General features: G+C 33.9%; 1 protein-coding gene across 1 annotated transcript in view; it reads right to left on the reverse strand.

Moving 5' to 3' along the window:
- Positions 1-16,912, reverse strand: part of LOC145260697 (uncharacterized) — a 203,283-nt gene that overhangs the window by 104,318 nt on the left and 82,053 nt on the right. Inside the window, exons 18-22 of the mRNA XM_080119097.1 lie at positions 15,670-15,755; positions 12,636-12,736; positions 7,686-7,787; positions 6,587-6,746; positions 921-1,885 (exon numbers count right to left, since the gene is read on the reverse strand). Of these exons, the coding sequence (XP_079975223.1) occupies positions 921-1,885; positions 6,587-6,746; positions 7,686-7,787; positions 12,636-12,736; positions 15,670-15,755 (1,414 nt within the window). The remainder of the gene's footprint in view (positions 1-920; positions 1,886-6,586; positions 6,747-7,685; positions 7,788-12,635; positions 12,737-15,669; positions 15,756-16,912) is intronic.

Consider the following 16,912-nt stretch of genomic DNA (forward strand, 5'->3'; position numbering starts at 1 on the left):
GACAATATATTTGAATTCAGCACCATGAAAAACCACTATGTAGACATAAATATCAAGTTTTTGAGTAATATGAAAAAAAGAGCTCCCAAAAGGCATGTTTTTTTTAGCCCTAAAAGTTCCAGAGGGATACAAACCAGAATTTTAGCAGGGTCACTCATACTGAATTTATATTAAGAACAATGGGCTCCACATTTTGGCCAAGTTTCAGGAAAATCTAATGGATGGATCAAACCATATGAGGTAAAAAGTGTCATTTTTGGCCATTTTGGAGCATTTTTGATCTCTTTTGAGCCCAAATCCCAGTGTAAATGGATAACGTTACAGTTTCAGGCCTTAACACATGTATATTTGAGTTGACCACCGTGAAAAACCACTATATAGTAAGACATATCAAGTTTTTGTTGAGAAATATGAAAAAACAGCCACAAAAAGGGGCGTTTTTAGCACTGAAAGTCCCCAGGGATGCAAACCAGAATTTTGCCAGGGTCACTCATATGAAGAACAATGGCCTCCACATTTTAGTCAAGTTTCAGAAAAATCTAATAGATGGATCAGAAGTTATGGGGCAAAACGTGTCATTTTTGGCCATTTTGAGTAATTTTTTACCCCTTTTGAGCCCCTGGGGACGCAATGGGAATTTTTGCAAAAAATATTTTTTACTGTGCACATCTATTTAATGTAATACAATTTGTGGCAAAATTTCAGGAAAAACTAATGGATGGTTATTTGGCAATCGTCCGGACTAACGGATGGATGCACATCATTAAAAACATAGGTCCCTCTCCAATAAATCGGGGGACCAACAATCTAAATAATATAAACAGATCACAAGCATTAGACCTCCCCTTGAAGAGAAAGGAATACAACACTTCTATATGTAATCGCCGGTTGTTTCATCCAGAAATGTGGAAATTACTTACCTTAAAAAATATCTTTTGTTGTTTTAGCTTGTTTTTCAGAGCATGTTCTAATCCGGGGGTGAGTTCCTTTGACAGACACAGTTCAAGCAGCTCAATTCCGCTCTTTAAGGGAAGGCCCCTTAAAACATTAATAACTGTGCGGGCCTGGAGCTCACTGTTACCAATCTTTTTAACGTACGACTCAAGCCTTTTGTCCTCCCTCTCACAAGATTTCTTAGCCAAGCAGCATAACACAAAGTCTTGAAGTGCCAGAAAATCCCCGTTCTCCTGCTTCATCGTTGCTGGAAGGCTGTCGATAACATTCAAAGCACGCTCCCATTTCTTCGAATGTATCGACTTGTTCAGAAGCCGGGAAACCATTGACAGAAATTTTTTACTATCACACAGACTGAGGATACCAATTTTTATATCACTTGGAATCTCATAGGACATGAATTTTAGGAGGGCCTCGTCGCCAAGTGTTATTTCGGGATGCTCAACCTGAGCCAGGGGTATTATATACTGAAGAATATGTTGCTTCAGCACAGGATAATCCACAGATAGCTTCTGATAACGGAAGCTTTTGATATCAACTAAACTCATTTCTGAGCAACTGCGGTTTTTCTTCATCCATAAATCTTCATCATCTTCAGCCTCATCTAAATTCTCCTCGTTCAAATGGTCGTCCTTGACGTCGAGTTCATCACTGCAAACTAAACTGACCAAAGTAGCGACAAGTGGCGACTCCGATTTAATGTATTCCAAGGCGTTGCTAGTTAGTTTGAAAGCCGGGAGGTCAGTCTCAATTTTCGCATTTGATCGTCCATATTTAAGGTCTATTTCTTGGTTGGAGCTGACTGTGTTTGAGCGTTCTGCTTTTTCTGTCAATTGCTTCCGCAGTTGGGTGGCATCAAAGATGTACAAGAATTTGGCACTGCTTGTCTCTGGAAAAACTTGAAAAGGTAATTGCTGGCCAGAGTCATTGTCTACAAAAAAAAAAAGAAAATAAAGAAAATAAAGAAACTCATTATGTTTGTGTTTCTGTTAGTCTCCATTTTTTCAAACTGCATCTCTTGTGAGATGCAAGGTTGCAGAGTGGCATGAGGTGGTCAAACAATTGCATTTTTTGTGAACTGTTCTTTTATTGATTTTTAGCTGGTAAAAATAGCTGCTAAAGGGTGAAAATTGTAAAAAAACTTGGAACTTGGCAGACGTAAGTTGACTAAACATTTTATTTGTATGCATGTGCAAATATATACATTTATACACTAAAGTTGGCTCATTTTTAACTATTTCTTATCAATATGACGATAGTTCAAATGGTAATAATTAAGGTTGGAGCACTTTATGTTTTGGTTTTGATTCTAGCTGATGGCACACAAGGCATTTTTTTTTAAATCATTACACTATATATTGAGTACAATATAATATAATAATTAATAGAAACTCAGCTCTATAATAATAAATACAAATTTGCATAAATTAAAATGTTGTATTAAAGTATAATTTACAACTAGGCAATGCTAGGTGGCTAACTAGTAAATAAATAAATCTCAAACTAGATGAAACCCTGAAATACATAAATTAAGTACCCTGCCACCCTCTCCCCCACTTTGAGGTAAGTTAACAGCTTCTATTTCCTAAACTTTGAAAAGAACAATTGAAATTTTTATATGAATACACATCCATAACATCTATTCAAAAATTGGAGCGGTTTATGTTCGCCGTAGAGAAGAAGAGGCATTTCATCCTGATTGTGTGGTTCTAACTGTCACATTTAGAAGAAGAAGAAGCGTGGTTTGGGACTGCATGACTTCTTAAGGCACTGGACTGTTGTACACATGTGAGGTCAGAATAAACTCCACAATTTATACTAACATGCTGGACCAGGTTTACAAACCTCTTTGACTAAAATATTTAATAATAACATTCCAAGTGATGTAATCTTCCAACAAGACAATGCCCCATGCCATACGACGAAAGTTTCAATGGGTTGATTTGAGAAAAAAGGGATTACAGTGATGTAGTGGGCCCCTCAACCCCAAACCCATCTAGGGAAAAGAGTGAGAATGCACAAATATTAATCAAAAAAAGAATTAGAGGCCAAACTTCATGAAGAGTGGCAGAAAATAGATCCTACCAACTGCAATAATTTAGCCAATAATATGCAAAATTGAATAAAAGTTGTTATAAAGGCAAAAGTAGGACATTCCAAATATAGATTGCCGTAAAAATAGATTTATTAATGTTTACTCCACTATTTAAATATATAAGTTTGAATCATAATTTCGATTTTTCACTAATGTTCCACAATTTTGACCATGGCTGTATATATTTCTATATTATCTTTAAAATATTACTTCTTTTATACCTTGACATTTTTAACTTATGTGCTGACCAGCAAAATTATAGCTAGACTATATAAATGTTATTTTGCTAACTGTTTTTCCTCTAAGGATAAGAGTGATTCTTTGAAATTCCATGGAATAAGGAAATAATTATTTTAATTTGTATCCCTTGTTTCAAATAATAAATGCTGTAAATTTAAATTTGCAAAATTTTAGCTTCCTTCATATACCGATGCTCTATCTCAAATATTGAGCATTTTCATCTGATTAGGATTGTCCTATAAATATTAATATCAATACTTATATATATGCTTTAAGTTTCCAAAATTCTCATTTTGTAAACTTGAATTTCTGAAATATATACATATATAAAATAGAGAGAGAAGTATAATTTGTCTCTCTCATATATATATATATATATATACATATATATATATGAGAGAGGAAGAGAGATTATATTTCTATTAGTCCATTTGTCTGACCATTCCATTTTTTTCTCAGAAACTACTAAGCCGTTCGATGCACAGTTAGGGATTAATAGAGATTAGTCACCACAATACCACATTTACTCTAGAAGTTTTCTCAAAAACTACTGAACCGACCTGGCTGAAATTTTGTATGGACCTCTGCTATGATAAGGTGCAGTGAACTATGTATTATGGTATCTTTTCAATGCACAGTTAAGGATTCATATTTAATGCAATAATGGGCTCAAATGTAACCATATTCAACCATCAACTCAACATAAAGCACTCAATCTAAGTTTATGGGTTATAATTTTTGCCTGTTTTTAAGAGGTTAAAAAGTCTAGTGTGCTAATTGTGACATCCTGCACTAATAATTCCCGAAAGGATGAAACACTAATGTCTGTACATATTTAATAATTATAATAGTAAATAATTATATATATATATATATATATATAGTGCTCGATTACAAAGAAAAACTTTTTCGATATAAGAGCTTAATATTTATTTATTTAATAGTACAGAAGTTCAGACTGGAAACCATGCAAAAACAGAACAGTACATATTTACTAAAATGCATTAAATAAAAAATTTAAAAATTAGAAAATTCATATTAGAATAAAATAAAATATACAGAGATAGGAATAAGCTATAGTTAAATAAAAATGAACATCATTATAAAAAAATAAATGCAGGCCTGAAATTTTTTCCTTAGACAGAAACAACATGGCTGACGAGAGCCTAACATCATTTACGTTACCAATGTTTTTCTGAACTTCTGTACTATTAATTAAATAAATAAATAAATATATATATATATATATATATATATTTGAAATTGGTATATTTAGACAGCATGTTTTCCTTCAAGCAAATATTATTAAATGCAACAGAGACACTTTGCTTTATGATTCTTTTTTTTTATTTTTTTATTTTCCGTATAATCGAAAGTGCTCATGACAGCAACAATTATGGAAGTTTTATTAATATTTTTGATTTTGATACAAAAAAGATTAGACAGAAAATCAAAAAATTAAAAGAAAGAATCATAAAGCAAAGTGTCTCCGTTGCATTTAATAATATTTGCTTGAATTGAATATATATATATATATATATATATATGCAGGGTGCATCAGGTTTTTGAGGGCACTTGTAATTTTGTAATTTAAATGAAAAATATACTAATGAAGGCTTCTTTTGTTTCCAGAAGATCCCATGGCAGATACTACTATAACTAATGAAATAAAAAGATATGTTATATAATAGTCTCGATAAAAGTGAAACACAGCAATTCAAGAATTGCAAGATTTCTAAAAGTTACCAGATCTATCATTTGCAAAGTTAGCTAAGTAAAAATAATGGCGATTAATTGGTTATGAGCAAAAGAAAACAGCATTGCCAACTGTTGTGATGTTTGTATTTGAATAATTGATGAGTGAGAACACAGTAACAGTTAAATAAATGTGTATTAACGAAAATACAAGAAAAAGGCAAATTGAGCAATATCTTTGCTTAACTGCTGGACTAATTAGTGACGACCATACTCTCCACATGTCCGTCTCTGACTCACTTTGCCAACTGGTCTTCGTTACACAGAAGTGACATCATGGAATAGTTCATTATTCTAGGCAGTAGAGGTGCATCCCCAACACCAACATTCTGACTCACATAGAACACCTGAGTTTGTTAAAAGGGTGCAAATCTTGGGACATCAGTGCGACATCTTGCCAAAGGTCTTCAAGTGTTTGAAGGAAGAATAAGGAATGTTGTTCATTCAAGACCTCAGCTACAAATCATACGTCTTTAGGCGAAGTCAGTTCATGTCAACAAAAACTGAAGAGAATCATTTAATGTGTACACAATGACTCTTAATCAAATCGAAGCATCCAGAAGAACAGGAGTATCTCTAGTTTTTCTCCAATGAAAAAACTCCGACCAGGATCAAAAAGTCAATGGAAGAAATGATAGGTCACTATGTGCGGACTTCACTGAAGTTCCAACTGTAATGCACACAAAGTTTCCAGCAACATTGATGGTTTTCAGTGTTGTTAGCTGTGAAAGGCACATCATGCCTCTCATTTTTTTCCACAGACCTTAGAGTCAATAAAGATGCCTATGTCGAGACTCTTGAAACCATTGTTAAGCCTTGGATAGATAACGTAGCTAATGGAAGGGCATATGTCTTCCAACAAGATTTAGTATCATTTCATAAAACTCTCAAAACCCAGGATTGGATGGGCAAGAATTTTCATGGTCATGTCACACCAAACTTATGGCTTCCTAACTCACGAGACCTTAATCCTTTGGATTATTATGTGTGGAGCATCGTTGAAAAGGAAGTTAATAAGCATCCTCCTAACACCAAATTTTCTCGAATTGAAGCAATAGCCTGAGCAATGGCGGACATAAATAAAGACCATCTGCTCAAAGCTTGGAGTCGCTTTTGAACTCAAATTGAGTTGGTGATAGAAGCTGAAGGAGAATATATATACAAAATATAACCTAGATTAATATTATATTTATTTGTTTTGTTACAAGAAATTTTAAATTTTAATGATTTAACAGTTTCATTTTCTGTTTTTCTGAAAGTGTTTAAAGTGTCCTCAGATACTTTATCCACCTTGTCTATATTATTTTTATTTTTTAATATTTTTACGTGCATAAAATTTTATTCATGGACATGTGTTTTTAGGTCCATCCTTTATCAGCATAGATTAATCATCAACAAGGATCAAACTCACAACCACACTATCAGCAGTCTAGCATCTTATCAATGAGCCATGAACCTTGTCAGACTTTATGTACAATTTTTTATCACATTAAATGTAAGATCTGTGGTTTATTTATTTTATTTACTTTTTTTCAAACTGACCTCCTATAAGATCGTCCAACTTTTTGGCAAGATCGGTCTCTGCATTTCTCCGGATATAAAATATAAGTTCTTTCCATGGCACACTGTAATATCCATTGACTTCCTTTGATTCAACAGGTAAGTCATGTTGGTATTCAATCAGCAGTTCAGGTATGGATACCTAGAAAAAAATATTTTTTTTAATTAAACAAAAGACAGAAAACAAAAGGAGACAATCAAGGATGAAATATGGGTAAAATCAAAGTGAATATTATTTACTTATTATTCACTAATTCAATGCCTATTCACTACTTGATATCATTTAAATGAAACTAATGGATAAGAAAAGGCAAAAAATTTATTTGAAGTTCATGCCCTCAGTCTTTTTAGGGAACAATTAGCAATTTGGTAAATTTTGCATAGAAATATACATTTAGATTTTATGTACATTCTCTAAACTTTTCATACATATAGAACACACAAAAATACATATATACAGACACTGAGTTTTATATAGAGAGTTTATTGATTATATATATATATATATATATTCACACACACACATTAGTGATGGGATGATTCCAATATTTTTCCTGATTCTCATACAATTATCGATTCTGTTCTAAATTCCAGATTCTGATACAATTACCAATTCTGATTCGTATTAAATTTCCAAATATAGAGTTGTTTTGTATTTTTTTTTTACTATTAAACCAATCATAGTTTAAATAAAAACCAGATTCTACTTTTTGAGATGATTACATGTAAACAGTCTGAAAAAAAATATCTGTGAAAATTAAAATTAAAAAAAAAAGAGCTGGGGATCACTTTCTTATAGAAATTTAACATAAAATATTGTAGAGTTCGACAGAAGGATTCCCGAATGAAAGTTTCCCGAATTTGATAGAAAGATTCCAGAGTTCAACAGAAAGATTCCAGAGTTTAATAAGATACACTTGAAAGGTGGAAGTTACATTAGCCAAAACGTTTTAAAAACAAGAACAATAGTCCAAATAATTCACATAATACATAACCTGTTGTGATCGCAAGTCGATGATGACAACGCATTTGCTTTGAAAGCAAATGCTAAATAAACAAGATTGTATAATATAATACTTACTGTGCAGTTGCCTCCGGGCGATACACTCAGAGATACCGTGTTACTGAGGTAGGATTTTTCGGCGAACTCTAACTGATGAGAAACCAATTCCGGAGCAAGAACCTTTGAACAGAAATTTGAAAAGAATACATTAAATAAATAAAAACAGGAAACTATGACACAGGAATAAAGTTTAACATTATCATCACATTTGGATCATCCAAAAGAAACTTCAAATAAACTTCTGATAATAAAAATTAGAGTAATTTATATTAGTAAACACATTTTAATGTAATTATTTTCTACACGTACCAACTCATGCATATAAAAATAAATTAAATGTTAGAGTTTCACTAAAATCTTGAACTTATTTACTTTTACATGGATTAAAAAACAATATTACAATTTCTCAATCTTTTAACTTTCGTATAATACTAGCAGGTTACCCAACGTTTCCCTCCGGACTACAACTTGGATGTCTTCAAGTCCAATGTTAACAAATTCCTAATGAACCGCCCCCTTAATTAAACACTTCATCAAATCTCCACACTAACATAATGTACTTGCAATAACCCTTATCCCTGAGTGGCTTCCGGGCCTTGATAAGTGGTGATCACTGTGTAAAAAAAAAAAAAAAAAAAAAAAAAAAGGCAAAATACACTTCTATCTTTTTCTCTTTCCCCCTTCCCACTATCTTCTTCACCCAAGCCATTTTTTTTTGTGGACATACTGACACAACTGCAGTTGGTGTAATAGAAATAACTGAAAGACATCAGTTACTTCCCTTCACATGAATGAAAGCATTAATATATGTCTTGATAACATTAAATGATATAAATGACTATTTAACCCCCAAATAATGAATTATTTTTTCTAAATTTTAGATATTATGAGGGGCGTGCAATAAGTAATGCCTCTGACACACTTCCCATAGCAGTAGAGCAACGAAACTTGGCACAGTTATTAGTCTTTCTCTACATAGGAACCACCCAAAGTTATGCATTTCTCCCATCGTTTGATGCAGCTCTGGAGACCGTTTTTGTAGAACACCCCAGGTTGGTCCTCCAACCACGACGTGACTTCAGAAATCAAGGCTGCATCATCTGGGAAACGCTTTCCTTTTAAAAACAACTTCATGGATGGGAAGAGGTGAAAGTCAGAGGGTGCAAGGTCAGGAGAGTAGGGAGGATGGGGAAGGATTTCATAACCACACGCCCGTGTTTCTGATCTGGCGACATGCGAGTTGTGGACCAGAGCGTTGTCCTGCAGGAGGAGGGTACCTTTGCTGATCTTGCCCCGCCTCTTTATTTTGACAGTTTCCCTTAATTTCCTCAAAAGTGAAGCAATTCTGGAATGCTTTGTCAGGAAATCTGTCATCACTACTCCGTCCTGGTCTCAGAAGACTGTGAGCACGACCTTGCCAGCGGAAGGCTGCCCCTTGCCTTCTTTGGAGGTGGTGAGTCCAAGTGCTTCCACTGCATTGGTCTCTGGATCATAGTTATGGACTCAGGTTTAATCAGTCTTTTGAAAAACTTTCACTCATCTTCTTGGCACATCTTGAAATTCATCCTCGAGCACTCGACGCGTTCTCGCTTCTGGAATGGTGTGAGCAACCTGGGAATCCATCTGGCAGACACCTTATGCAAATGGTCATGAATGATAGTTTCCACAAACCCTGTACTAATCTTGACATCTTGGGCTATTTGGCGAATAGTAATGCACCGATCTTCTAAAATGGCAGCCTCAACTTGACGGACAGATGCCTCATCAATGGCAGAAGGGGGGGGGGGGCGACCAGGTCTGGGAACTGTTTCCACAGACTTCTGGCCATGTTTGAATTCACGATGACAGCATTTTACAAGGTCATATGATGGGGCATTATCACCATAAGTTTCTTTCATTTCATCAAAAGTCTCCTGTGGTGTGCGTCCTTTCAAATACAAAAACCGGATCACTGCTCGACATTCAACAGGCTCAATTTCACACCTGACTCAGTTCAAACACCTGTAAAAGAGAAACCACAATTAGTTCAGAGCTGTAATTTGCCACATAACTTGTAGAGATATAAATCATTGCACATGCAAAATTTCAGCTAGATCAGACAACTGGAAGTGGGTCAAGGGCATTACTTATTGCACACCCCTCGTATTTTCTCAGAATTACACTGATTAAAAAAAAGCAACTATTTAAGGTTCGTTGCATATTTTTTAAATGCTTGACATATGGATATAAATAGTGTAAGAAGAGTAGAAAGTGAATATTACATTTACTTTCGGCAGCTGCATAATTCTCACTTCCTTTAGTTTGTCCTTTAATGCTCACATTCTGGGAGTGATGTTTCTGATAGAGGGAAACACTGCCGTTTTCTGAGTCAGAATCTATTCCATCTAACACTTATTGGTGGCAAGTTTTTGACCTGGAAGTACTATTTTGTTTTTAGCGCCTTACGTCAAGTAGCTTCATGCTTTGTCTTGAGCGATTTTCATAAAAATAATTATACACAGACATAAATAATAGATTAAAATTAAAACAAAATGATAATCCAAATAACAATAACACTAAGGATTTCTATAGTGTAAAATATTGTTCAGTTTATTAATTTTTATTTTGAAGTTGAGATTCTGAGGATATCATTTTGGATTAGTTAGTGACACAGATCTGCAATAAACTCATATATTGCAAAAACAGGCAAAAATATTGAATACAACTTTGAACTGAGTTAATAAAATACTAAATTTTATTTTCTTAAAGTTAACGCAATTGCATTAATCGTGTTGAATGATCTAACTTTTTATTTCTTATAATTTTTTGTAGAATATCAGACTGAGGTTCTAATTTCGTTATGTAAGCGAATTCAGTAAAATGGTCTTTAAAAATAATGAAGAGAAAATAGTATTCAAATATGACTTTTTTTTTTTTTTTTACATAGGCGTCACCACTTATCAAGGCCGATAGGCTACTCAAGGATAAGGGTTAAAGAGTGTAGGGTAGTCAAAAGGACAATAAAGTAATCAATAGTAATGGAAGTTCGGTAAATTTGTTAACTTAAGTGGAACGGCTCATCAGAAACTTGTTCACGTTGGACTTGAAGACAACCATATTATAGACAGCTGGAAAGCAGGAAAACGGAAGACAATTCCACAGGCGTGCAGTTCTAAGAAAGAAGCTTTGATCATGGAATCTATGTTTAGGTTTAGGCACATATAAAGAGTGGGGAAAACTATTGATAATGTTTTCAGCTAGTCTAGTGTTTCTTGTGAAAGTTTGGCGAGGGGGGACCATAGATTGAAGCTCAGTCGAACACTTTCCATGAAAATAACGATAAAGCAGAGACAAACTCGCAACATCTCTTCTGTGAGATAGAGGTTGCAGCAAAGAGAAAAGGACATCTCCCACCAAATTCTACTTTTTGGGGACGATTACATATAAACAGTCTAAAAATTAAGATTAAAAAAGAAAGAGTGGACCAAACACTTTCCTATACAAATTTAACATAAAATATTCCAGAATTCGACAGAACTAGTTCAGAATAGTTTGTATTAATTAATGATGCAGACGTGTGACAAACTGATCTATTGCAAAAACAGACAAAAATATAAGAATCTACTTTAAACTAAGCTAATAAAATATTAAATTTAAATCAATTTCAGAAAGTAAGAGAGATGAACCAAAGATTGTAGTGTTGGATAGTTCACCTAGAACTTTTATTAAAAATGCCTGATGAAGGGAAGACATCCCGAAATATAGCATCACACACACCCCATCGCCTGATGCAAGTAAGAATATCCTCCATGTAAAATACTGTATTTAAAAAAAAGCATATGTATATATGTATGGTGATACATATACACATGAATTGGATCAATAAAAGTGAAACTGCATAGCTAGTTCCACCATTATATCTTAAATTGCATCAGTTTGGGTCTATCCGTCACACATTTGCATTGTTTTGTCTTCTATAAACTTAAACATCTTATATACACATTGAACAATACTTCATCAAACTATTTTAACCTATTATTGATCTCATTGTATTTCCTCGATGTCATTGATAAAGCGAGGAAGATAAATCATGCTTTCATTTAAACAAGTAAAAATGAATGATGTAATAAGATAAAACAGAAATTTATGATAAAATTGATTTTTTACTTGTAATTTAACTTCTACTTGATAATTTTTTTTAGTTTTAGTGAGGATACTTATTGCTGCATGAAACTTAAGTACATGTAAGCGTTTTTACTTGATTTTTACTTGTGATTAATACTAAAGAAGTACTCCCTACAAAAAAGAAGAGACATGTTTCTTTCATTTCATTAACTTTCATTTTTACTTGGACTTGGAACATAAGGGGCTACTATTTGGGATCATGCCTAACAGGGAACTGTGGGGCGTTAACATCGAGATGTCTGCTTGCATTACATTTAAACTTCTGCATGCCAGTACAGTTAGGAAAGCAGGAAACAGGGAGGGAAATTCCAAAGTTTAGCAGTCCGAAGAAAAAAAATTATTAGAGTAGAAAGCTTTCCAGGATCTACGGACCTCAACAATAATCAGGTAGGATTTTAATGCTTGTTGGAAGTATGTCGAAGGGGTACTAGTGCTATGAGTGTGGCAATGGGACAGGAGTTGAAGCTTGGCTGATAGTGTGAGACGTATTTGAGACTCTTGTTTGGACCCTGTGTAAGAATGAGAGACTAGTGGTAGATGCACCAGCCCTGATGTGTCAACGATATTCCATGCATATGCGAATTGTGGCTTCATAAAGAAATAGAATACTCTCTGGTGTAAGTAATTTTCTAGCATGGTAGAGGGAACCAATCTTCTTTGCAGCAATCTTGGCAATGTCCTGCTCAGAATAAATAGTTAAAATTTCTTTTTCTTTTCTTCTGACTCCCAGATTGGTTAAGTAGATTTTGTATGTAAAAAAAACAATATCAAATAAAATACAAACCAAAAGAATGGGTAACTTACCTGAAGAGGTGGCGAGTATGCACAGCCATCTGAAATGGCATACATGATCCTGTAATCTGGACGAGGGGCATACTTCACCCAGGGGTCACAATCATCAAGAGCTGAAAGTAAATTAAAATAATATATTAAAAGATGACCTCTCCCAAAAAATACCATCCATCTCTTCTCTACTTATATATAAAAGGCACTTAGTTTGTGTGTGTGTGTGTGTGTGTGTGTGTGTGTGTGTGTGTGTGTGTGTGTGTAGTTCACTATGAACTATAATGGTTGGGCCAATTTTTTAAATTTTAACACAAATGTACTTTAATGTGTTTGGAAGTGTTCTTAGATAGGTTTTGTATCAGTTTTGAAAATTGATAATCAAAAAAATTTGATTAAAGAAGAAACAGTTCAATTTTAACCAGTTAACAGCTTTATACAGCTGTACATCACAAGTGCATTTGAAAAGTTGTATCACTAGAGAAGCAGAATGACTCTTTGATAAGACAGAAGCAGGTTCGAAATGAATGTTTGTTTAGAGCACAATTGAATTCTGATACTTAACACTTGTATTTTAAACTTTAATTTAAACCATTATATGAAAATAATTTTATAAAATCAACCGTAGGTTCTCTATAGTGCAATGTAAACTACAATGTATTGTGGATTAAGTCACTATGGGTAGGCATGTGAAACATCATTCTGGTTCACCACAGCGGATCCCAATCAATCAATTTGATTGAAAAATGGATGATTTCATCGATTTCAATGACAATAAAAGTATTAAAAGTGTGGAACAACCATTGACCCTCATTCATCATCATAATCTAGTCTATATATATAAAAGTGAAAATGTGTGTAATTATGATTGCTTTTTGTGTATGTCCAAGAAAGGCTTTTTTCCAAGAAGCGGTCGGTCGGCTCACAACTTCTTAAAACTTTTTATATCACATATAAATCATAATATCTACGAGTTAACAACAGAGGTCGCCTGTCTATTTAATTTGCTCGACTTTGAAAAGATAAATATTCAACATTTTTTGCTCGCCGCATGTGGATTAAGCTTTTTCGTATAATAAAAGCGACACTAATTCTGGCGGTATTTTTCCGGTTGCGATCGACGGAAATGTCCAAAAGCAATCAGATTTGATCAATGTGGAAATTTTCCTTATATCAGACAATTGCTATTTAATTTGGACAATCCCATTGTTATGGGGGAGTTGGTCCCCCCCACCCAACATTTTGGGAAAATAAAAATAAAAAAAGCGTTCCCGCAGTAAATAAAATACTACCCTGCAGTCAAAGTTGACCTCATTAAGTCATTAAAACGTGAACCTGCCAATTCTAAATAATTAAATAACTTCAAATGTGTTTCCATTAGTATTTCGTGGTTGCCCAGTGGTTAACATAGCACATATTTTTTCACACTTTAATTTCCAACTTTGCCTCAAGGGTTCAGGTTCGATCCTCATACTTACCTACCAAAACTTTTTTCTTTATTTTAACCCCCCCCCCCCGACACAAACACCCGGGTGTTTTGATTTACCCGAAATCACACACACTTCCAAACACCCGGGCAACGCCAGGTACCCCCCGCTAGTCATTAATAAAATTTGCACTCATTTCTGCAATTCAACTATATTTGTTACAAATAAAATTCAGTTTATTCTTATAAACTTAGGAGTGCCCTCATTTCATTTTTAAGTGAATTTGAGTTTTTCCAATTTCCCCATGTTAAGAATGGCTTCCTAAAATCTTACAAATTTGAATTATTTGGAGTTATTTCCCTTGTTTTCAAGCGATTTTGTTGCTGTTTGTTTGGCCACAAAATTTGATTTTCCTATTTTAAAATAAAACTTAATGATCGTGTAATCCGGATGAAGGACATACTTCAGCCAGAAATCACAATCATTAAGAGGTGAAAATAAATTAAAACATTACAAGATGCCACCCACGGAATCATTAATAAAATATACAAACTTTTCTGCAATCCAACCATATTTGGTACAAATACATATCAGTTTATGCTTGACTTGTTCATCAAGTTTTAGTCATAAATGTCCAACAGTCTTTGTTTTATTGCCATTCAATAATATGCTCTAATTCTGGTAGCCAACCTACTTGAAAAGGTGAAGCCATTTTATCCATAGACATAAAAACTTATCAATTGGTCCCATATTTGGACTAGACATTAAATTTTTTTCAGGATTTGAAGTAGCTTGAATTCTTCTCTGCATGTACCTCCATTTAAAGCGGCAATAACTTTTTCAAGTAGAGAAATTAAATTAGAATACACTTCCTTGATCTTAGAGCTATAATCAAGATGTAGTATCTGTTCAGTTCAAATAATGTAGAGGTCTATGTTTCTGCTGTATATCCAAAGAGTGGAAATATGCCACAAAATCCTGCAAGAGTTTCCAAAATCGATCCCTATAACAAAATTTAGAAATGACATTACCAAGAGTATTTAGATATAATGAATATGAAGATGTCTGGGTTCCTCTTCACAAAAATATGATTGGCTGGTGTAAGCAATAAATACAGACGGGTATAGCAACCTAAGTGAGATGCCAAAAGCCTAAAGCTTAAGCATATTACAAGCTACAACTACAAACAATCATTCATTATAATGACTTACTAGATTGTATTACTCAATTACGGTAGTCCAGACCACTCAGCTACTTTAAATATATCTCTTTCCGGGACATATCAGTTGTGTTCGGGTTTGAACAATGTCGTACAATAAGATCATGAGGTCAGCATTTGCGACAGACATCTACATATTGGAAATATTTTTTAATCACAAACCGTCAACCTTTGTCAACTGCCACAAACTCCAAACTGTCCAAACTAACTCTGACTCCTAAATTTATCGCCTCAAAATCGCAAACTCTATGTCTACCCTTTTGTCTTAGTCATTACCATACTTGTTTAATAGAGACAGATGAAAGATACAATTGTGAAATTTTCACAGATACCACATGTTTTAACAATCATCTATTATTAGGTTTTTATTATAACAAAAAACTAATAAAAAAAGGTAAAAAATACTCACTGTCAATTCGATCTTCAAATAACCCTCCAAGTAATCCAGCACGAGGTAAGCCATTTCTAAGTAGAATGTATCTCAAGTCAAAAATGCTGAAAAAATACATTTATATAGGTAATAAGGGTGTTTGAAATGCAGGAGGAAAAACAAAACTGAAAATAGAAAGGAGTAGACTCAAATAATTGGAGATAATATATACAATTTTTTTCTTCAAAAACTTATCCATTTATTTTTCAGTAAATCTTTTACTTACTAGAATAGTAAAAAAAAAAAAAAACATTCTTTCTAGTTTCAGGGAATAAATGTTCGAATACATCTATAATATAAATCTCACCTGTCTGTTATGTATGTATGTTTGTACGTCTGCCTAAAACTTTCGACAGAGGCGACAGATTTTCATGAGATCGGTAACGTTTTGAAGCACGACCGTTCGGACAACAAATATCGAAAAATTGGCTGAAATCATTAATTCCTTTACCCTCAACTAGGCACTTTTCTATGGGGAGGGGTCACTTCTTTCACCAATATTTTTGAAAGTCACCCCCTCTTTTCGATTTAGCCTTAATTTAAACCTATGCCACTTCCAGTTTAGCGATGGGCGCAACAGCAAGGACATTATTTTTTTTTTTGCATGTTCTTTTCCTCCTTCATGGTACAGGTTCGAGCCTGCTTGCCTACTACCACCTTTTCTTTTTTTGCTCAACACACACCTCCAAACACCCGGCCATCGAGGTTAGTTATATATATATAAGCTTTGCCAGTCAAATCCAAAATGGTAGCCAGAGAACTTTCCAGCATATTGTTTTACTTTCATTATTGGTCTTGCCTTCATGGAAACAGTGACTATATTTCTATTTTTTTTTTTGTTGCAGAATAATTCGTTATCAACAATTTTTAAGCTCTATATTTACAGAAATGAATAGATGCCAGGAGGACAAATCAGGAGAATTCAGACATCCTCAATGTCTGGAGATGATTGAAAAGGACAGCAGTGAAAAGTTCAGGATTTGATTACAAAACAACATTAAAAAGAAAAACACATGATTGAAGATCTGATGCTATAAAAACAACTTTTTTTTTTTACAAGAGAATCATCACATATCAGCACCCAAGGGTAAGAGTTAATGAGTATACAGTGGTCACTGAAACAATAGCGTAGTGATCATTAGTGACAAAAATTGGGTAGATTTTGATTATTTAATAGGCCGGCTCAACAAGAATTTGTTTACATTGGATCTGAAGACGATCA

This window comes from Euprymna scolopes, chromosome 36, assembly GCF_053919585.1.
Source record: "Euprymna scolopes isolate OS-2025 chromosome 36, ASM5391958v1, whole genome shotgun sequence".
Classification (NCBI taxonomy): Eukaryota; Metazoa; Mollusca; class Cephalopoda; order Sepiida; family Sepiolidae; genus Euprymna; species Euprymna scolopes.